At 46.3% G+C, this 22,306-nt stretch overlaps 1 protein-coding gene across 1 annotated transcript in view; it reads right to left on the bottom strand.

Annotated features, from left to right (window-relative positions):
* LOC140425880 (cadherin-18-like) overlaps positions 1-22,306 on the bottom strand; it is a 1,051,878-nt gene that overhangs the window by 327,036 nt on the left and 702,536 nt on the right. Inside the window, exon 4 of the mRNA XM_072510257.1 lies at positions 15,021-15,485. Within this exon, the coding sequence (XP_072366358.1) occupies positions 15,021-15,242 (222 nt within the window). The 5' untranslated portion in view covers positions 15,243-15,485. The remainder of the gene's footprint in view (positions 1-15,020; positions 15,486-22,306) is intronic.

Below are 22,306 nucleotides of genomic sequence, written 5' to 3'. Positions count from 1 at the left end.
GCTGCTGTGCAGAGAGACCTAGGTGTGCTAGTGCATGAGTCGCAAAAAGTTGGTTTACAGGTGCAACAGGTGATTAAGAAGGCAAATGGAAATTTGTCCTTCATTGCTAGAGGGATGACGTTTAAGACTCAGAGGTTATGCTGCAATTGTATAAGGTGTTAGTGAGGCCACACCTGGAGTATTGTGTTCAGTTTTGGTCTCCTTACTTGAGAAAGGACGTACTGGCACTGGAGGGTGTGCAGAGGAGATTCACTAGGTTAATCCCAGAGCTGAAGGGGTTGGATTACGAGGAGAGGTTGAGTAGACTGGGACTGTACTCGTTGGAATTTAGAAGGATGAGGGGGGATCTTATAGAAAAATATAAGATTATGAAGGGAATAGATAGGATAGATGCGGGCAGGTTGTTTCCACTGGCGGGTGAAAGCAGAACTAGGGGGAATAGCCTCAAAATAAGGGGAAGTAGATTTAGGACTGAGTTTAGGAGGAACTTCTTCACCCAAAGGGTTGTGAATCTATGGAATTCCTTGCCTAGTGAAGCAGTAGAGGCTCCTTCATTCAATGTTTTTTAGATAAAGATAGATAGTTTTTTGAAGAATAAAGGGATTCGGTGATATGGTGTTCGGGCCGGAAAGTGGAGCTGAGTCCACAAAAGATCAGCCATGATCTCATTGAATGGCGGAGCAGACTCGAGGGGCCAGATGGCCTTCTCCTGCTCCTAGTTCTTATGTTCTTAATTGGTAGCAGAGAGGATGGTTGCTGTGTAAATGTGAAGGGTTGAAATTACAACTTTTCCAGATCAAACCAAGGAGTGAGTGAGAAAAGAGAAAAAGGGATATATGGCTGAACCGAGGATAAAGATGGCTGGATATGACTATCCTCCCTTATTTTCTGAAAGGGAATCGTACGACCAATGGAGAAGTGCAGTAGTTATGTGGACAAAGGTACCTGCTTTGGGAAAGAGAAAACAAGGTATGGCATTGGCTCTTTCTCTACCATATGGCAGTAAAATCCGAAACAAAGTGCTTTCTGAGCTGGAATTGGAAGAGTTAGACTCAGAAGAAGGTCTGGAGACTTTATTACATTATATGGATAAGATTTATAAGAAAGTTGATTTGTGAAGTGCGTATGAAGCATGGTCGGATTTTGATAAGTTCCGGAAAATGGAGGATATCTCCATGGAAGACTATGCAATGGAATTTGACAGACTATATAAAAGGCTGCAGAAACACAACCTCTAATTTCCACAGTCTGTGTAGGCCTCTAAATTACTTGACTGTGCTAGAGTGAGCAGCATGGATATGCTCCTGGTTTTGACAGGAGTTCAGTTTACTGATAAGGATACCTTATTCGAACAGATGACAAAAGCTTAAAAAAGTTTCTGGGGAAACATTTGATTCCGATGGCTCTGATGACCCAAGTAGGTCAGCCTGCAATAAGGCAGAATATGGAAGATACACTAGTAACAGGATGGCGAAATCGTATGGCTACGAACAGGGCTCAAGACTATAGACGGAGACCGAGACAAGGAAATTATGAAGACAGAAACCCAGTCAGAACCTACAATAGGAAGATGAACCCCAGAAATGCACGGGGCATGATAATTCGATGTTTTCGATGTGACTTTCAATATCCTTATGCTTTCAACTGTCCAACTCGTTATGATAGAGTGTTTGAAGCGACACAGGACATGGAAGAGTCAGTAGAGGAAAAAGATAGTGACCAGAAAGAAGGCATTGTCCTATTGATAAGCAGTTTTACGCCGGTAATGAGGGTGTTGGTTGCAGAATCCTTCAACTGTGCTGTATTGGACAGTGGCTGCACATCTACTATGTGTGGAATTGACTGGTTAAAATGTTACCTGGACTCTTTGAATGCTGAAAATCGTAGCAAGGTTAAGGAATTTGAAAGTTCCACAAGTTTCAGGTTTGGGGATGATAATACTCTGAAGTCGCTGAAAAGAGTGGTGATCCCGTGCAATATTGCCGGAGTGAATCATTTCATTAGCACGGATGTTGTATCAAGTGAGATACCTTTGCTTCTGAGCAGACCGTCGATGAAGAAAGCACACATGAAACTGGATATGGAACAGAATAAGGCAACAGTTTTTGGAAAGACGGTGGACTTACAATTTACACAGTCGGGACATATTGTATTCCATTACTGACAAATAATTTTTCAAGTAGAGTGGTTAAGGATGTGTTAACGGCAGTTGAAAATGGGACTTTAGCTGATAAAAAGCTTGTGGTATTAAAATTTCATAGGTAATTTGCACATCCGTCTCCTCAGAGGCTGAAAATTTTATTAAAGGATGCAGGGGTAAGGGATGACGACTATACTAAACTGATGGAACAGGTTAGTGACCGCTGTGAAGTTGTAGGGAGTACAGAAGGACACCAGCACGACCGATAGTAACCCTACCTTTGGCCAGGGATTTTAACGACATTGTGGCCATGGACCTTAAGATCTGGGATAAAGCAAATCATATATTTATTTTGCATTTTGTAGATTTAGCAACCAGATTTAGTCAATCAACGATTGTACGAAGTAAAGAAAAGAGAGTAATTCTGGATCAAATCGTGGAAAAATGGATAGGGACAGGAATGGGTCCACCTGAAAAATTCCTTACAGACAATGGGGGAGAATTTGCTAATGATGATTTTAGGGATATGTGTGAAAACATGAATATCACAGTTATGAATACGGCTGCGGAAAGCCCATTTAGTAATGGTGTCTGTGAAATAAATCATGCTGTCATCGATGACATGCTTCGGAAAATTTTGGCAGATCAACCAAATTGCAGGCTAAATTCAGCTTTAGCATGGGCAGTACATGCAAATAATTCATTGCAGATGGTTGGGGGCTATAGTCCTTATCAATTAGTGTTTGGTAGAAATCCTAAAATTCCGTCCATTTTGGATGACCAGCCTCCAGCTTGGGAGGGGACTTCAATTAGGTCTGGTTTTGCTGAACATTTAAATGTATTACATAGCAGTAGAAAAGCTTTTTTGGAAGAAGTCTCTGAAAGAATTCGCAGAGCTTTAAGACATAACGTACGGCCATCAGATGCCGTTTTTCAGCAAGGAGACATAGTATACTATAAGAGAGACATTTCTAATGAATGGAAAGGCCCAGGGAAGATCATAGGCATATTTTGCAACATGGTAATCAAACTGTTAGGGTCCATTCATCAAGGATAATGGGTACTGATTACAAATTTTCAAATTTAGACAGAGCAGACAGACATGATGAGGAACCAGAGTCATCTGGTACGCATGTGTTACAGAACTATGAGGACCAATTAACTGATACAGACAGGGTTTCTGTGGAGGAACACAACACATCTGGTGAATTAGAACAGGCCATTTTTCCGAAATGGCAACTGCCAAAAGTTGGTACAAAAGTGACATACTTGCCTGAAGGGTCTAGTCAATGGAAGGATGCAACTGTTATTAGTAGAGCAGGGAAGGCCACTGGAAAGTATAAACATTGGTTGAATGTACAGCATTCAGGGGAAGGAGTCAAGACAATGGATTGGGAAAACAAAGTTCAAAAATGGAGGGCACAGTAACGCAGTGCCAGTTCAAATAGTACATCAGATAGTGAACAGGTCCACAAGAAAAGGTCGAGAACTATTGAAAGAACATCCCACAGCAGAAGGGAAAGATCAAGCAGTAGCAGTACAGAACGAGATACCAGGCGGGAGAGGGAACGTAGTTTGTCAAGATCTCGGAACATGAGTAAGACTACGAATACTAATAGGAGTAGAAGCCCACATGCACGTGAGATTTTGGTGGCTTCAAATAAATTAGATGAAAAAGTTATTAAAGAAGCTAAACAGCAAGAATTGCACAGTTGGAGTGAATTTGGGGTATACACGGAAGTACCGGATAGGGGACAAAGAGCTCTATCCCACAGATGGATTTGCATGGAAAAGGTTCTTCCGGATGGAACTTATAAGGCAAAGGCCAGGCTTGTGGCAACGGGATTTTAAGAAAGCTTAGAAGATCTGGATTTAAGGGTAGATTCACCTACAGCAGGAAAGGTTATTTTAAAGATCGTCTTGGCTCTATTAGCCACAAATGCATGGGAATGCAAATCTATAGATATAAAAGCTGCCTTTTTGCAGGGGCATCAGCTCCACAGAGACATTTTTCTCTGTCCTCCTAAAGAAGCAGCTAACACAGAAGGGGTACTCTGGAAGTTGAACAAATGTGTATGTGGATTAAATGATGCATCTAGAGTCTGGTATTTTTCAGTAAGGTCAGTTTTGTTAAAGTTAGGCTGTTGCCAGTTGAAAGCAGATCCTGCAATGTTTTACTGGCACTATGAAGGAAATCTTTCTGGCATTTTTATGATGCATGTCGATGATTTTTTGTGGGGCGGGATTAGTGATTTTGAAGCTATTGTAATCTCTGGTTTGAGGAAAGAATTCAGGGTTGGAAGTCAAGCTTCCGGTGCAGTTAAATATATTGGACAGGAAATTGGACAGACTAAGTTAGGGGCAACTTTACGTCAGCAATCTTATTTGGAAAGCATCACCCCAATAGCAATTAGTCGTGGCCGAGTTTCACAAAAAGACGCAATGGTTTCAAAGATAGAAAAAGAGCAACTGTGAAGTTTAATTGGGCAACTGAACTGGTTAGGTAGACAGACTAGACCGGATGTGAGTTTTGATGTCTTAGAGTTGAGTACAAAAATGAATGATCCCAAAGTGGAAGACATAATAAGAGCAAATAAAGCTTTGGCCAAACTAAAAATGCAGGAGTGTGTTTTGAAGTTCCCGGTTTTAGGTGACCTTAAGCATTTGAAACTCATAGTTTATAGTGATGCGTCCTATGCAAATTTATGTGATGGGGTTTCAAGCGCAGGAGGTTTTATAATTTTCCTTTTGGGGAACAAGGGTAAATGTTGCCCGCTTGTGTGGGAAACAAAGAAAATAAGGAGAGTGGTAAAAAGCACTTTGGCTGCTGAGACGTTAAGCCTGTAAGAGGCGGTGGATATGGCCTTTTATATAAGTATGATATTGACAGAAATTTTGGGATTAGGGGATTTGGGTAATATATCTATTGACTGTCACATTGACAATAAATCCCTGTGGGAAAATGTGCACTCCACAAAATGTGTCAATGAAACGAGGTTACGGATAGACATCGCAAGTTTGAAGCAGATGTTGGACAGAGGGGGAAATAACACAAATTAAATGGGTCGACAGGAGCTATCAACTGTCAGACTGTTTTACGAAAAGAGGGGCGAGTTCAAAGAAACTTTTGGATATTGTTAATGAAGGGTGCTTGTTTCTGTGACTGTTTTTTTCTTCTTTCTCGTCCAAACAAATAAAAAGCGGGAGGGGAGGGGGGGGGGCATCATGTGTGTGTTTTTGAGTTTCTTGAAATTTTGTTTTCACCTAATTTTTTTTTTCCAAGGAAGGGGAGAGTGTTAAGTAATGGGTTAAGAGACATTGCAATTAGTTGTCGCTTTTATGTTAAGTATCCATTAATTGACACTGATATGTAAAGGGGCTTCAGGTGGCCTCTGTCAGGTGGTGTGTTGTTAAGAGTTTTGTGCAGAGGCTGTGGAAGTGAAATAAATGGTGTTTGGTGAAAAGGAACAAGAACTTTAGACTCTTCATATCACAGCAACTAAAACGGCTAACATTCTGACCTGCCTCTGTGGGCAGGTGCGAGGGATGGACTGGGCTGGGTGTAAGTGTGCTGGGCGGGGTGGTTTGGGAGGTTGGGGGTGGAGGGTGTGCATGTTGGAGGGTGGCATGGAGCAGGGCCCCAGGACAATTGAACATTGCGCCTGGGGCCACCCTCAGAGGCGGCAGGGAACAGGGCCAGATGTGTGAAGCTACCTTGTAGGGCAGCTTACCCCAGTGAGTGGCCCATCATCGCCTCCATAACCGCACCCCCCTCTGCCCAGCAACACCCCCCCCTTTCCCCCCACACCCCAAGGAAGGACCGTTGAAGGGGGAGGGGGAGCTGGAGTGGTGGGATGCAGTGAAGGGAGGAGGGACAGGGCAAGGATGGAGTAGCTATGAGGAAGGGGCCACAACCTGGATCGGGATGGGGAAGAGTATGCAGAGGTGGGACCAGCCGGCGGTGCCTCCGGTGGTCAGGTCTCTTAGTTGGCCAATCTGGAGGTAATGAGGTTATCCTGTGTGGTGGCCCTGGAGCACACATTGGGCAGCCTGCTGTGCCAGCTCGTGCTCCGTGCCCGGTTCTTCCTGGCCATCCTTCTCATCAGAAAAGGCCTGCCCTTTTCCCCATCCTCCAGCATGTCCCCTCTCTGCTGCGCGATGTTGTGCAGGACGCAGCAGGCCAACACGATGTTTGAGACTCCATTGGGCCTATATTGGAGCGTCTCACCAGAGCGGACCAGGGATCGGCAGCGCGGTGCTCATCCCGGTGAGGGGTCATCTGGGGTCTGTGGGTTTCTAGTGGGGCCATCTGGGGGGGCTCCCAAATGACCAGAGGGTCTGTGAACATTTACAGGACACAGTGAGCAGTCACCAGGGTGAGGGCCTGGAACCTGTACCCAATGGGGGGGTTTAAAACACAGACTGCAGCAATGCCGATCTGAGCCAGGCCACCCTGATCCCGAGGGGGACAGAACAAGTCCAAGAAGCTGTCAGCAAATCGCTCCCTGCTACTAACCACCCCCCCCCCCCCCCCCCCCCCCCCCACCCGGCCCAGGCAGCTACCCCCCCGCAGCAAGCAGTACAATTATTAACAGTTTTTCTAATCTTGCTTACCTTCTCTCTTCCCCTCAGCAGCCATGGTTCCCAGTCCCCGTTTGTAAATACCTGGAGCAAACCGTGCCCGTGTGACTTCCGCCTGTCACAGGCGGAACATCGTGGGTCAGACACGGTTATCACATTTAAATGAATGCAAATGCCGATTTAACATGCTGCCGCCAGGCAGGGAGCGACCCTGGTTATCGGCACCAGTGAGGGACTGGAGCATGGCATCAGGAGTGAACTTTGATTTTGACCAAATACCAAATTTTCCACCTTATCGCGGTTCGCATTTGTTGAATTGCAAATTTCATTTCTGATGTCTTAATTCTAAAATTAGGGGTGAAAATGAGGGTGTGTTTCCTCTAATCAATGCATGCCGGTCGTTATTCCCACTTATTATTGTCCAGGCCTTGCTGCATTTGGACAGGGACTGCTTCATTATCTGAGGAGTCGTGAATGGTGCTGAACATTGTGCAGTTATCTGTGAACATCCCCACTTCTGACCTTATGATGGAAGGGAGGTCATTGATGAAGCAGCTGAAGATGGTTGGGGCTGAGGACACTATCCTGAGGAACTCCTGCAGTGATGTCCTGGAGCTGAGATAATTGACCTCCAACTACCACAACCATCTTCCTTTGTGCCGGGTATGACTCCGACCAATGGAGAGTTTTCCCCTGATTCCCATTGACTCCAGTTTTCCTGGAGCTTATTGATGCCACACTCGGTCAAATGCTGCCTTGATGGCAAAACCAATCACTCTCACCTTGCTTGTTGAGTTTTGCTCAATTGTCCACGATTTGACCAAGGCTGGAATGAGGTCGGGAGCTGAGTGACCCTGGCAGAACCCAAACTGAGTGTCCGTCGGCAGGTTATTGCTGAGTTACTGTTACTTGATGGCACTGTTGATGGGCCCTTCCATCACTTTGCTGATGAATGAGTGTGGACTGATGGGACTACAGTTGGCCGGTTAGATACGGCCTGCTTTTTGTTGACAACCTTGGACTCCATGTCAAATGTCAATCTGAGGTCTGAGGGTTTCCAAAGGGACCATCTGCTGGGGTGGGGGGTTGCTGTAGGTGAGTTACATTGTGTGGTCAGGGAGCTGGTGCCTGTTGAGGTGCTACACAGCTGTCAATTCCACTGAGCTTGCATTCTGTTACTATTTTAAGGCAACATTTGCCGAGCCGAAATGCTAAATTTGGATGTTGTGATATATTGCTAGTTACCATCACTCCAAGCTTCAAACAACACTTACCTGTTAGGTCCAACACAGTCAGAGTTACACCACACTGTGACCTGGCATTGATACAGAATACCATTCACTCGTACTGACAGTGGTCTTTCATTATTTGTATTTAGTCGCTTAGAAACATCAAAGATGACACTGAATGATTCATTTCTGACAGTTCAAGCTTTATTCTTGTCTGTCCAAACACCTAATCTAGCTGTGCTCACTCAGCTATGCTCTTGTCTCAAAGTAAAAGTCAATGAAAAGTGAAATTCACAACAAGGGACCGCCTGTCTTTTTACAACCAATAAAATTGTCTCACATTCACATTCCTTATCCTTTCTATCACAGGTGGCAGCATTTATTCCACCGCTTTAATCTTTTAACACTCACATATATTTTCTGGACAAAGCACTTAATAAAAATAATTGTCCATGGGACCGCATTGTGAATCCCAATATCTCCCAGTACACACACAAACTTTATCGGCTCAGAGCTTAAAAGAAAAGATGTTAGATAAAGGAATGCTGAACACAATATATTGGCAGGTTCTTTACATTCTTTCCTTTCACAAAGAAGTTCCACAACAAACATCAACCATTCTCACTTATAATAGCTTCAAATTCATACATAAGTGACAAAAATCTTTAAATGAATCACTATAATGTGCCCCAATAGAACCCAATTCAGGAAGAAGGTATTCACAATACATATATAGTGGAAGCATATGAAAAATGCATCCATCGTAAACAAGCACATCATTAATCATCTTTGTTAATATGCAGTGAGATTTATAAAAACATTATTGCACCAAACAGTTGCCATTAAACTCAGTCAGAGTTTGGGACAATTGGAGGGGCTGATTTTAAATGTTCTTTGAGATATTCTTCATAGTGCTAAGGTCAGGAAGTAGTCAGACTTGAATAATTTTATAAATCAAGAGGGTGGCACGCTGGCGCAGTGGTTAGCACTGCTGCTTCACGGCGCCGAGGACCCGGGTTCCATCCCGGCCCCGGGTCACTGGAAGTGTGGAGTTTACACATTCTCCCCGTGTCTGCATGGGTCTCACCCCCACAAACCAAAAAGATGTGCAGGCTAGGTGGATTGGCCATACTAAATTGCCCCTTAATTGGAAAAAAGTAATTGGATACTCTAAATTTTAAAACAATTCATAGACCTATAATATAACACATTCAATGATGACACAGATTTCTAAACCCAAAGTTTTAATTTTGATGAGCTATGGGGAGCGAGCAGGAAGTGGAGTTAAAGGCATCTTCAGAATCAGCAGCATCGAGGGGCTGAATGGTCCCCTCCTGCTCCTGTTTCCTATCTTCTTATGTTCCTGTTGCATGATTTTCTGGGTTTTTTTGCTTCAACTCGAATCTCAGATAAAGGGGCCGGACATTTCGGACTGAGACGAAGAGGAATCTTTTCACTCAGAGGGTTGTGGATCTGGAATTCTCTATCCCGGAGAGCTGTGGAAGCACAGTCACTGAGTGTGGTCAAGACAGAGATTTCTGACGACGAATGACATTAAGGGATATGGAGGTAGCGGGGGAAAGTGGCGTGGAGATGATCAATCATGATCTAATTGACTAGCAGAACAGACTCAATTGGCCGAATGGCCTACTCCTATTCTTTATGTGCTTCGAATCTTCCCCGAGCTAGAGTTGTTGATATGGCTCATGTCCAGTTTTCAATACTTCTTGCCTCCCGTAAGAGTTGCAACCAAATCTTCCATCCTCGGTAAAAGATAAGCATCCAATTTGGAAACCTGGTTCATGGTGAGTTTGTAGCCACCACACCCGGGCACTGTGCCATCATGTTTAAGGACAGAATGATTGGAGCTGCCCAACGAGAAAACTGAACGGGCTCAATGATTCCAAACCTTTGCAGCCATTCCAGCTCCTCCTGTATTTTCCATCTCAAGACTGTCCTTGAAAAAGGGAGGAGTAGCCTGAGGATTTAGGTGCAACGCTCACAGTAGCACCACGCATTGTACCTAGTTCATCCTTGAACACGTCCAGATACGTCTTGACAACATCCTCGGTCACCCTCATGTACTTGATCCCACCCCACTTCAATTGGATTTGGCTCAGCCAGTCCCTCCCGAGCAAATGCGGCCTTTTCCTTTTGACCATAAGGGGGCGTGCCCTTGCTTCTTGACTATTATACACAATATGGACTCGCAATACCCTGAGCAAAGGTATGGACTCTCCGGTGTCTATCTGAAGATTAATCTGTGCGGGAGTTAAGGCTGGCTCTTGGGTAGATTCAACCGAACCTCGCGAGATGTCACGTTTGGATCTCACCCTCGCTGGGCGATATTTAAATAAGGCACGAAGCCAATTTAAATATGCGTGCGCCACATTCTCCTTGCACCTGGGAAGTAACGGCCTCACCTGGGAGAGCTCACCATGGCGTTGCTTATTACGTTTGTGTGGACCAACAAGGCGTAATGGCACCTGGGGGGCTTCCTAGGACAATGGAGACCCCCTGGGTGGGCAGATATAGGGCAGGGTGGCACTCTGGCTCCCTCTCTGGCACCCGGGCACCTTGGCACTGCCACTGTTCTTGGTTGGCACTGCCGGGTTGGAAGGGCCACTGCCAGGGTGCTGCAGTGGCAATGCCAGGGTGCCCTGGAGCCAGGGTGGCACTGCCAAGGATCAGGGCCTTAGTGGGGGCCAAGCCTATAAAACAGAGGGTGAGGAGGTATGAAGGTTGGAGAAGTGAAGAGCAAGTATGAAAGTGCCTCATAAGTTTGGGCGGGTTGAAAGGTGGGGGTCCTAAAAGCAGGGTCCTGAGTTAGGGGGAGGGTTGGGAAAGCCTGAAAGGAGGGGCTCCCCAGCGACTCCATAGCAGGGTGGGGGACACTCAAGCTCACTTAAAGATTGGGGCACCCTTTCAAAATAGCAGCCGATCTCCGAGCAGCCGATCACGCTGGCGAGTTCAGCTCCCCATGGCTGAAAACATTCCGAGACCGGGGAGAAACTCCCCAAGCACCAGAAAAATGATGGAGGGTGGAATTTACCGGCTGTTCACACCGGTTCCACCAACAGTGCACCCCCATCTCGGGTTTCCTGCGGTGAGGGGTGCATTCAACGGGCAATCCCACTGACAACGGCGGGACGGCGGGACAAGAAGATTGCGCCGGCGGCCCGTCTCCTCCGCCAGAAAACACGCGGCGGGTTTCACAGAACATTCCGCCCTATGTATGGGTAAGTACCGGTCTGGATCACACCCAAAATACCGGTGGGAAACACGTCACCAAACTCGCCTAAATGGCACTTGGAAATGTTTTGGTTAAATCGTGCCGAAACGTTGGCCGGTGTTACCATTGTGACGGATGTGGCAAGCCAACCAAAAGTCCTTTGACTTTGGCGGAACTCGAAAATTATTTGTCGGTTTCACTTGGAAGCCGTGCCTGACTCTGCTTCTTTCTGCACACGTTCTGCCAGACCCACTGGGATTTTCCAGCATTTTCTGTTTTTACATCAGGGCTGTGATTCTCCGACCCCCCGCCGGGTTGGAGAATCCCCGAGGGGGAGGCGCGAATCCCGCCACGCCGCCCCGACGCCGGCTGCCCTATTCTCCGGTGCCGTTTTTCGGGTGGCGTCAGGATTCCTGCCACGCCGGTCGGGGGCCGTTGATAGCGGCTCCCCCGGCGATTCTCCGGGCCCCGATGGGCCGAGCGGCCGGCCAGTTTTGGCCAGTCCCGCCGGCGTGAATTACTCACCTCACGCACAGCGGGACCTCACAAGTAAGTGTGCGGGGGCGGTCCTCGGGGGGGGGGGCATCCGGCGCCGGGGGTGCCCCCGCGGTGGCCTGGCCCATGATCGGGGCCTACCGATCTGCGGGCGGGCTTGTTCCGTGGGGGGACTTCTTTCCTCTGCGCCGGGCCCCTGTAGGGCCCGCCACATTGCCCAGGGGCCGGTGCGGAGAAGAGAACCCGCACACATGCACTTAAATACATGGCCGGTCTGCAAATGCGCGAGATCATGCCAGCCCATCCGCCCATCCGCGAACTCGGGCCAGCCTTTCACCGCCAGCTGGATTGGCGCCAACCCCTCCGCCGTCCACCCAGCCCCCGAAAGTTCGGAGAATTCCTTATTTTCGGGGGCTGTTGACACCGGAGTGGTTGGCTCCGGTTTTCCCGCCAGTGTGGGGACTTAGTCCCCAGAAGGGAGAATCCTGGCCCAGATTTCCAGCACCTACAGAATTTTGTTTTTGTCGTGGAGAATCCCCCACTTTTGTTCCAACCTTTGTGGAAGTCAACGGGAACGGAAAATATTATTTAAAATGTATCTTTCCAACCCCTTTCATTGGGCTTTTCCTATTGGGTGATGATTGAAGCTGGCTGGGTCAATGAAATGAAAACAGAAAATGCCAGCTGATTACCAGCGACGATGCAAACAGGAATGGACGCCACCTGTTAGTTTGGACAGGGTATAAACCTGGTCCCACTTCTCAATCCTCCATTGCAGCCTAATCACTGATGAAAGATCCAATTACAGCTCGTCCTGCTTTCATACAGAGAAATATAAGTGCAAAGAGGATTAATTTTTCTCACTGATGTATCTCACACAAAAGGATTACATTTTAAAAATGTGTTCACACCTCTCCGCTTTGTGGATTAGTCTTCGTTGATGCACGAAGGTTAAATGTTCCGGTGAACTGGAAAGATGTGCTTTAATCAAATATAAATTTACCTGGCATTTTCTGCATTTAATATTGACGACCGTGCATTTAATTGGCTCACTCAGTACATGTGGTAAATCTCCAAAATTATTGTCGAGAAAGAGATAGGATATTCTTTCTGATGAGTTGACTCTTGATCATCCAATAACCCAAACCAACTCAACTAGCCTAAATTGTTAGCTGTGCATTGATAGATTTCTCATGGCTATTAAATGTTTTAGTGAGGCAATGTATCTAATAAGTTCCCCTATCCCCAGTGACTGACAATCTAATTTGTAAACTAAAGTACTCAATTGTCTTTTTTAGCAATTTCTAAGTAAAATCCACTAAACTATGTCAATAGATTAAACTAAGTGCACAGCAGCAAGTATTATCTAGGTATGGAAATGCACATTAATTTAAGGAGAGCACAGGGAGAATGGATTTTTTTCAAGTCAGGATACGCATGTAATTAAACAACAGCAGGATTAAAAAAGCTCAAGCATCCCAACAGTGCATACAAGTAACTTCAACTGTTTTAAAGACTGTTTCATTGGTCTGCAGAACGATTGAAGTATGGAGCCGAGAAAAATGACAAACTATTTATGTGGACTCCAATTAATTACTCAGCAAATATCGATATGAAATGAAACGATATAGTTCAAGCCTTGTAAATAGCAGGATAAACAGATAGCTTAATTTTCCTTCTCTATCACTATTGCAAATGTTCCTTCTCTCTCACTATTAAACATCAAAATTAATCAATATCTGGAGGAAGAAACATTCAGAATCTTTGAGCGAGGTCTGGCTACCTATCAAAGGCAGAATTGGATATTCCACAATCTGCCACTGAGCCATCAGAAGGACACGGCTTGAACAATCACATCAATGCCGGCAAATTCCGTTGTGTCATCCAATTCGGACACAAATAGAAATGCAAATACAAAGAAATTAAACAGAACTCCATATTAAAAAATTGTGACAAAAATAATCTCAATTAAATTGATTAATTTCAGCAAATCATAAATCATACCCTATAACCTGAAAGTGAATTTATTTTACAAAAAAAAAATCTCAAACCCTCAATTGGTGGATGGTACAGTCTTCTTATTCTGGCACATTTTATCAAATATCCTCTAAATATTTACCATCAAGCTAACATCAAGGGCAGTATTCTCCCCCCCACGCCAGGGCGCCGTGCGAGTCACGCCATGCCGCCCCGACACCTGCACGCGATCCCCCCCCCCCCGAAACCAGCGGCGCGGGAATCGCGCCGGGCCGCTCAGAAAATCGCCGCAAACGGCGAGCGGTGATTCTCCAGCCTGGATGGGCCGAGCGGCCGGCGAAAATAATGACAGTCCCGCCGGCGCTGTTCACCCCTGGTCGCTGCGGTGGGAACTCTGAGGGAACGCTAGGGGGGGCAGCCTGTGTGGGGGGGCTCCTTCCCCTGGGGGGGCCTCCGATGGGGTCTGGCCCGCAATCGGGGCCCACCAATCGGCGGGCAAGCCTCTCGCCCCCCCCCCGGGCCTACCTCCTTCCGCGCACGGCCCCTGAACTCCGGCTCCATGTTGGGTCGGGGCCGGCGCGTAAGAAGTTCCCCGCGCATGCGCAGGATTGAGCTGCCCCAACTGCGCATGCGCAGGATTGAGCTGCCCCAACTGCGCATGCGCAGGATTGAGCTGCCCCAACTGCGCATGCGCAGGATTGAGCTGCCCCAACTGCGCATGCGCAGGATTGAGCTGCCCCAACTGCGCATGTGCAGGATTGAGCTGCCCCAACTGCGCATGCGCGGGTTGGCGCGGCGGCTTGGAGCTCCAGCGCCGTGCAGGCCCCCTATGGGGGCCAGAATGGGTCGTGCCCAAGCCCTGTTCGCGCCGTCGTGAAACGCGACGGCATTCACGACGGCGCGAACACTTGGCCTCCACATCGGAGAATCTCGCCATTATATTGCTCTGTTATAATAATAATCATTATTGTCACAAGTAGGTTTACATTAACACTGCAATGATGTTACTGTGAAAATCCCCTAGTTGCCACATTCCGGCACCTGTTCAGGTACACAGAGGGAGAATTCAAAATGTCCAAACCATCTAACAGCACGGCTTTTCGGGACTTGTGGGAGGAAACGGGAGCACCCGGAGGAAATCCACACAGATACGGGGAGAACGTACAGACTCCACACAGACATACATGCTCCGTTCAAATGTGATTATTCAGTGGTTCAAATGTGATTATTCAGTGGTTCTTCAGAATGTGACAACCTGAGGATTTATGAACTATATTTGAATTCTCGCTGTGAGATGATTTCAAAGTAAACATATCGGAAAATAATGGTTTCCCCAATGTGATACCGTAAGAATGAAATCCTTTACCTTGCCCACGTACTGAGCTTCTGGTCCTATGTGTTCTTCTAAAACAAAGAATTGGTTCCAGACCCAACCACGTTTGGGACGATGATGAGCTTGCTTCTCTCCCTCTAAGTGCATGCTCTGATTCCTTTCCACCCGAATCGAGTTCTGGACAGACATTGTCAAGCAAATGAAACCAAGGCAGAGCAGCACAGGACACAGAGAATGATTGGATGGAATTTTCATTGTGAGACTAAGTCGCCTTTGATCCAAATGCGTTTGCTATTTTCTGACGTTTCCCTAAGTGCAGAGCTGGCACCGATAAATCCAATATCAGAAGGCAATCCCAGGAGATGTTAATCCTTCCATGGTCTACGTACCCACTGGGGAAATGTCAGCAATTATTCACATTATGGAAGAAATTCTTTACCCACCATGTTGATATTCTGTGGATCTTATCAAATCTTCCTGTGACTTAACATCTTGGACCTATTGAGAGGATAAGCAGAAATAATAGACATTACAATTAGAAAAACAAATTTCTTCCATTGACTCATGCACCTGAGGCACTTAAAAACATCCCCGTTTCCTATCTGACACCAAGAACAGATTGTAAGGTGAAGCATAGTGGTCAGAGATGCGAATCAGAAGTTGCTTTTAGCAAATTCACGGAGACACAAGTTGAATAAGGGAAATGTCACCATGTTTTATAAAGTTTCTCTTTTTTATGTTTAATTTGTTAATGTGCAAGGGCTGTGATTTAGTAAAAACATTCTGCAATGTCCATTGTGGACTGCGAAGGCTTGAATTACTCTCAGAAACTTTTAAATATTATTACAGCCTTAGCTGAAGAAAATGCTTTAAAATAAATTCTTGAGAGAGGATGTTACAATTCAATCATATGAGGAAATATAATTCAACTAACACAGCAAAATGCAAACATTAAACAACCAGACAGCAGATAACATCTGCACACCACCAGTGTTATGATGCATCAATCAAAGATTTCAGAAATAGTTACACCAACTGGCATTTACAAAGCACCATTTGTGCAGCACATTTAACGTCACAAAACAACCCAAGGTCCTTCACAGAAGTTAATAAAAACAGCAGGTCACATAAGATGATATTACTGTATTCCCTCCTGGTTCACCTTTCACTGCCCCCACCCTACCCTCACCCCACCAGATCACCCTCACCACCTCCTGCCCACACCCACTCCCGGGTCGCCCTCACCCAATCACCTCACACCCTACATTAACCTTTGGACCTAAGGCTCGCTGTTGGGGTTGACGATGAGAATCCAATTGTGTCAGGGCGCTTAGGTAGCGCCTAATTGGAACCCACAAATTTCCTGATTAATTGAGATGAGGTCCGAGGTCAACATTAGGATGGTCCTCTCTGGGGCGGCATGGTGGCTCAGTGGTTAGCACTGCTGCCTACGGTGCGGAGGACACAGGTTCAATCCCGGCCGCGGGTCGCTGTCCGTGTGGAATTTGCACATTCTCCCCGTGTCTGCATGGGTCTCACCCCCACAACCCAAAGAGGGGCAGGGGAGGTTGATTGACCACACTAAATTGCCCCTTAATTGGAAAAGTAAATAATAGGGTTTTCTAAATTTATTTTTAAAAAAGAAAAAAAAAAGTATGGTCCTCCCTTTGCCTCTGCATTCGAAAACGTGGCTGCAACTAATTGCCAATAACAGCGTGCAATTTATGTTACGCCTGTTATGTATTAAAAGATTTCACGATACTTCACAGGAGTGAGTATCACACAGCTTCACAGTGATTAAGAATCTGGGACAACTCATCATTGCTTTAAATCATCAACACCACAGGTTTAACAATGCTTCAATATTTCAAACGAATGTGTGTGCAGGAGGTTTGGTCCAGGATATAGCTGTTAAGAGTTTTCAATGTTTGCGGTGTGGCATGGTGGCGTAGTGGTTAGCACTTCTGCCTCATGGCGCCGAGGACCCAGGTTCGACCCCGGCCCTGGGTCACTGTCCGTGCGGTGTTTGCACATTCTCCCCGTGTTTGTGTGGGTCTCACCCCACAACCCAAAGGTGTGCAGGGTGGGTGGATTGGCCACGCTAAATTGGCCCTTAATTGAAAAAAAGAATTGGGCACTGTAAATATGTTTAAAAAAAGAGTTTTCAGTATTTGCTTTGAGATCACACACAGCTTGCACTGGAACTACAAGCATACTAGCATCTTGCACCAAGAATTGACAGGTTTCCCGAGCCTGTATCTCCAGGACATGTCAGCATCACAGGATGTAGATTGACAAAACTTTCATTGTTTAGTGGCTATGTGGCAGAATTAATCATTTTCCAAAAGCAGCATTAACAGCAGAAACTACAGATTACATGAAATATGATTCCTGATTAACAACAAGAAACAAAAACAACGTTTTACCGTATGAATTGGGACCCAGATCTTTAGCTGGTGCAGCAAATTCCATCAATTTTACTTTTGCGCAAGACTGGAAATTTATAACAATGGATAAAATCTTTTCCAACACCTACAGGTCGAGAAGCAGGATTGTTTTTGGTTAAAGTAAGTCAATTATCTACCCATCATTGGAGAAGTTTATTTTGTTTTATTTCTTTATGGAATGTGGGGCTTCCATTTAGTTTCCAAGCGACTTTTTATGGGAACTGCTATCAATGAAGATTTTTTTCCAGACACTGTCTCGAGCACAGCATGAGGTCATGATTGTTTACTTCTCAGATGTGAGATCTGGGATCAAATTTATCCCAAAATCAGAGGATTTAAGTTACATCCAGCTGTTATCTGTTGTCGATTTAGATTAAGTGAGTTTCAGCAGAAAAATTCAAGTCACAAAAGGCTTGGATCCCTGCTATCAAACTGACACTAAACTAGTTACCTCACACAGAGAGATAACTGGTATGTGAAGTGGAAAATGTTTCCCATCACTTCATTAGAAAGAATTCTTCAAATGTGAGGCCAACAAGTGGGACTTTTAACAGCAATAACTGGCAGCACGGTGGCACCATGGTTAGCACTGCTGCTTCACAGCGCCAGGGTCCCAGGTTCGATTCCTGGCTCGGGTCACTGTCTGTGCGGCGTCTGCACGTTCTCCCTGTGTCTGCGTGGGTTTCCTCCGGGTGCTCCGGTTTCCTCCCACAAGTCCAAAAGACATGCTTGTTAGGTGAATTGGACTTTCTGAATTCACCCTCTGTGACCCGAAAAGGCGCCGGAATGTGGCGACTCGGGGATTTTCACAGTAACTTCATTGCACTGTTAATGTAAGCCTACTTGTGACACTAATAAAGATTATTACTGTATTATCATTTACATCGTGCCTTTAACATAACAAAACATCTCAACGTGCTTCACAGGAGTGTTATAAAGTAAGATCTAACACAGAGTCACATAAGACAGTATTAGCAAAGATGATAAATAGCTTTAAGGAGCATCTTAAAGCAGGAGAAAACGAGGTACAGAGGTAGAGAGATTTAGGGAGGGATTTACAGAGTTCAGGATCCAGGCAGCTGAAGACTAGGTGAAGTGATTAACATTATTAAATCTAACCGTGCCATCCTGTCAGAGGCTCAAAATCAGATTCTAGCAATTGCTTCTAGCTTTATGCACATTAAAAAATATCCACCTTGTTCTGATGGAAAACATTCGTGAAACCTTCTTCTTCAGTGGGGCATGAAATTAACAGGAATTGATTGGCCCCGAGTTTATACAACTCTGCGAATGTCTCTCTCCACTGAAGTCGTCAGGTGGGCAGCTGACATCTGCCAATCAGATTTATTCACCGGGAAACATTGAACATTACGGGCCTCCCAATAACTCACACTCAATTCAACAGTTTCTTCGATTGTCAACCCCTGTTTGTAATTCAAAGTCTAATATGGTAAGGCAGCCTTCTCTGCTGTAAGACTGAAAAAGTAACGCGAATGAATTTGTTGTGTATGCTACTAAATTATGGAAATGTGATATTTATTTGAATAACCTACTTCTATCGCATTAGACAGCAGGGTAATGTATGACAATTAGGTTCTTAGATGCTAACATTGTCTCCAGGCTAAAATCCCTCAATTCTGGGAGTTAGACAAAATAACTAATGTTAAATTGTAATCTTGGTTTGTCAGTTAACAAGAAAATGATAATGACACAGTAAATGGTAGCATTCAAATCATTTTTAAAATTAAGTGCAATATATAGGGTGCGAATTAACAAAGAAAAGTCCTGTTTTGGGCGTGTATAGCGGGATATTCCTCGTCACCTGCAGTGTAGAGAGTGACGTTGCTACCTAACAGAACTCTGCTGGTTTTGTTGGGCATCTCCAGGGAACTCCCCGTGTAGCTGAGGCTGCACTGACCTCACTTCCAGGAAGATGACTAATGGATCAGTGGCAACATTTTTAAATGCCAGCCTGATCTTTCGACCGCCCTCAGCCTCCAGACCACCCCCCCCCCCCCCCCCCCACCCCTGCCCTCTTCGGAAGTCCTTGAGTCCCCACCCCTTCTTCACCTCACCTCTAAGGGCAGGGCATCCCCAGGCCGAACTGCTGACATGGGCAACCTAGCACCCAGGCGTCTTGGCACTACTGGTCTGGCACCCTGTTACTGCCAGGTTAGTGCTGTCAGGGCGCCCAGGTGCCAGGCTGCCAGTGCCAAGGTGCCCAAGTGCCAGTGGGAGTGCCAGGGTACCACCCTGCTTAGACCCTGATCACCTGGGCACCTCCAATGGCCCCCGAGATCCTCCCAGGTGTCATTACGCCTGGTCCACATTTGTGTGGACCAATGATAAGTGTCGCCATGGCGAGGTCTCACAGGGGTTAGTTCCCGGGCCTCGGGAGAATCTGCACAGACATGTTTACATGAGCCAAATGGCTAATTTAAACACGCTAATCTGAATCATGCCCAGGGAAGGCGAGATCCAGACTGCAGCGTCTCGTGAGATCTTGTTAGATATCACGAGGCACTCCGAGCATCGTAAATCTCACGAGAGGCACGACGAGGCCATGAAATCACGGCCAGAAATGCAGGCGGAAGCCATTTGGCTCTTCAAAGCTGCTCATGGATTCAAGGAGATCAGGGCCGGAATTCTCCCGCCATTCCGAATTCACATTTTCTGCCGGCAGTGCACCCCACCCATGGGTTTCCTGACGGCACGGAGTGGCCTCAATGGGAATTCCGATTGACAAGCAGCGGGAGTACGGAATCCTGCCACCAGCAAACGGCGCGTCACCGAGAAACAAGCGGCTGGAGGCCCGGAGAATCCAGATCAGGATTGATCTGCTTCCTTAACGTCAAGGAGCCATATTCTCCTCATTCCTCAGGGACTGGATTCTCTGCCACCGACCTCTGGTAGCAGAGTTCCCGACGTGACAGAGAAACCAGCATCGAGCAAAAAACGGGATCAGCACCGACATTGATCCATTCCGATGCTCCTTTCTCCCGCTGGCGGCAGCATCAAGGTCGGAATGCCAGTGGGACAATGCAAACAAGACCCATTTCTATCCTATTAACAGGTTGGGCACCAGATTCTCTGGGCCCTTGTGATTCTACGGTCCTCTGGGCCGGGATTCATGTGGACGAGAATTGATGCCCCTAACGGTGGGCCAAGGGGGTAAAGAGAGCTGCCCAATATGTCCATTGGAGGGCGCTCCTCCCCCGACAATGCAATACTTGCCCGTCCCACCCCAGAAAGATCCCTCCCCACCACCTCCCACCAGAGACTACTTGAAAGTGACTCAAGTGTGAAGGGAGATTAATAAAATGTTGTCAATCACAGCCCAGCGAAAGCAATTTCACATAAATATGAGTGAAAGACTTGCAGAGATCTGAGGGGGTTTAAACCCAGCTGACTGATTTTCTCTTTCCAGGAATTTCCCAGTGCTGCTTCTTGTGTCTGAGCCAGCAGTTGTATTGTCCAGGTGAGTTTTAAAGGACTGCAATCTAGCTTCCAGGCAGGGGTCTCTCTTATGGGGGGGTCTGTGGTGGGTGTCTCTCGAACGTTGGGGTCTCTGGTGGGGGTTTCTGTAATTGGGCAGGTTTCTCTCAGGGGTTTCTTTTGCCGGGGGGGGGGGGGGGGGGGGGGACTCGGTTCACCCTCGCACCGTGCGGGGGGGGGTGATCCAGAAATTCCAGGGAGGAAGCAGCTGAATTGCGCTGGGGGTTTTAGAGGGGCAGCTGCCTTAACTCACTATCGGGTCACCAACTCAAAATTAATATTTTGGTCCTGATTGCTTCGATCCTTTTTGGCCGTGAAGAGATTTGATTTTTCTCAAGAATGTTTCTCTGTTTTCTTACCCTGGCTATTTAGGAATTTAAAATTAATGATTTAACCTAAATGCCTTTAAAATGGAAATTTTGACTCAATACAAATGTTTGCATTAACTGTCGGTGTAAACAGTTTACACGGCGAGAGAAACAAGAACCCAATAATGCAGAGTTGAACTAAGTGCTCAAATTAACTCAATATAAAAATCGTGATGTGTCCATTATTACCATTTATAATTCTAATGATTGCAACCTTTCACCAGGCATTAATCTGCCACTTTTGTTGTCTCCCATTGATCTCCTGGACACTGAAAATATATCTTCTAACTCCAGCTGAAATTGTGGAGCTATCTAGTTTTGAAAACCAACATAAAAGAATGATGGAAATGCTTCAACTATTGGGGAGCCAAGGTTATGGGAACAGTCAGGAAAGAGGAGCTGAGACCAAAGTCAGATTGTCCATGGCGATGTGTGAGCCAGGCTACAGGGACCATTTGGCTCACTCCTGATTAGTGTTCTTGTGTTTCATGCTGTAGGCAGTGGGAAATCCAGCCCACGCTGATGTATTTTAAAAAATGTATTTATGGGATGTGGGCATCACTGGTTAGGCCAACATTTATTGCCCATCCCTTGTTGCCCTTCAGAAGGTGGGAGTGAGCCGCCTTCTTGAACTGCTGCAGCCCTTGAGGTGTAGGTACACCCACTGTGCTGCTAGGGAGGGAGTTCCAGGATGTTGCCCCAGCGACAGTGAAGGAACGGCCAATATATTTCCAAGTCAGAGAGGTGAGTGACTTGGAGGGGAACCTCCAGGTGGTGGGGTTCCCAGGTATCTGCTGCTCTTGTCCTTCTAGATGGCAGTGGTCGTGGGTTTGGAAGGTGCTGCCTAAGGAACCTTGGTGAGTTGCTGCAGTGAATCTTGTAGATGGTACATACGGCTGGCACTGTGCGTCGATGGTGGAGGGAGTGAATGTTTGTGGAAGAGGGAGCAATCAAGCGGCTGCTTTGTCCTGGATTTATTTTTTCTTTATTCGTTCATGGTATGTGGGCG

Source organism: Scyliorhinus torazame, chromosome 6 (assembly GCF_047496885.1).
Source record: "Scyliorhinus torazame isolate Kashiwa2021f chromosome 6, sScyTor2.1, whole genome shotgun sequence".
NCBI lineage: Eukaryota > Metazoa > Chordata > Chondrichthyes > Carcharhiniformes > Scyliorhinidae > Scyliorhinus > Scyliorhinus torazame.
The sequence above is the reverse complement of the archived record's forward strand: the minus strand, read 5'-3'. Positions and strand labels throughout refer to the sequence as shown.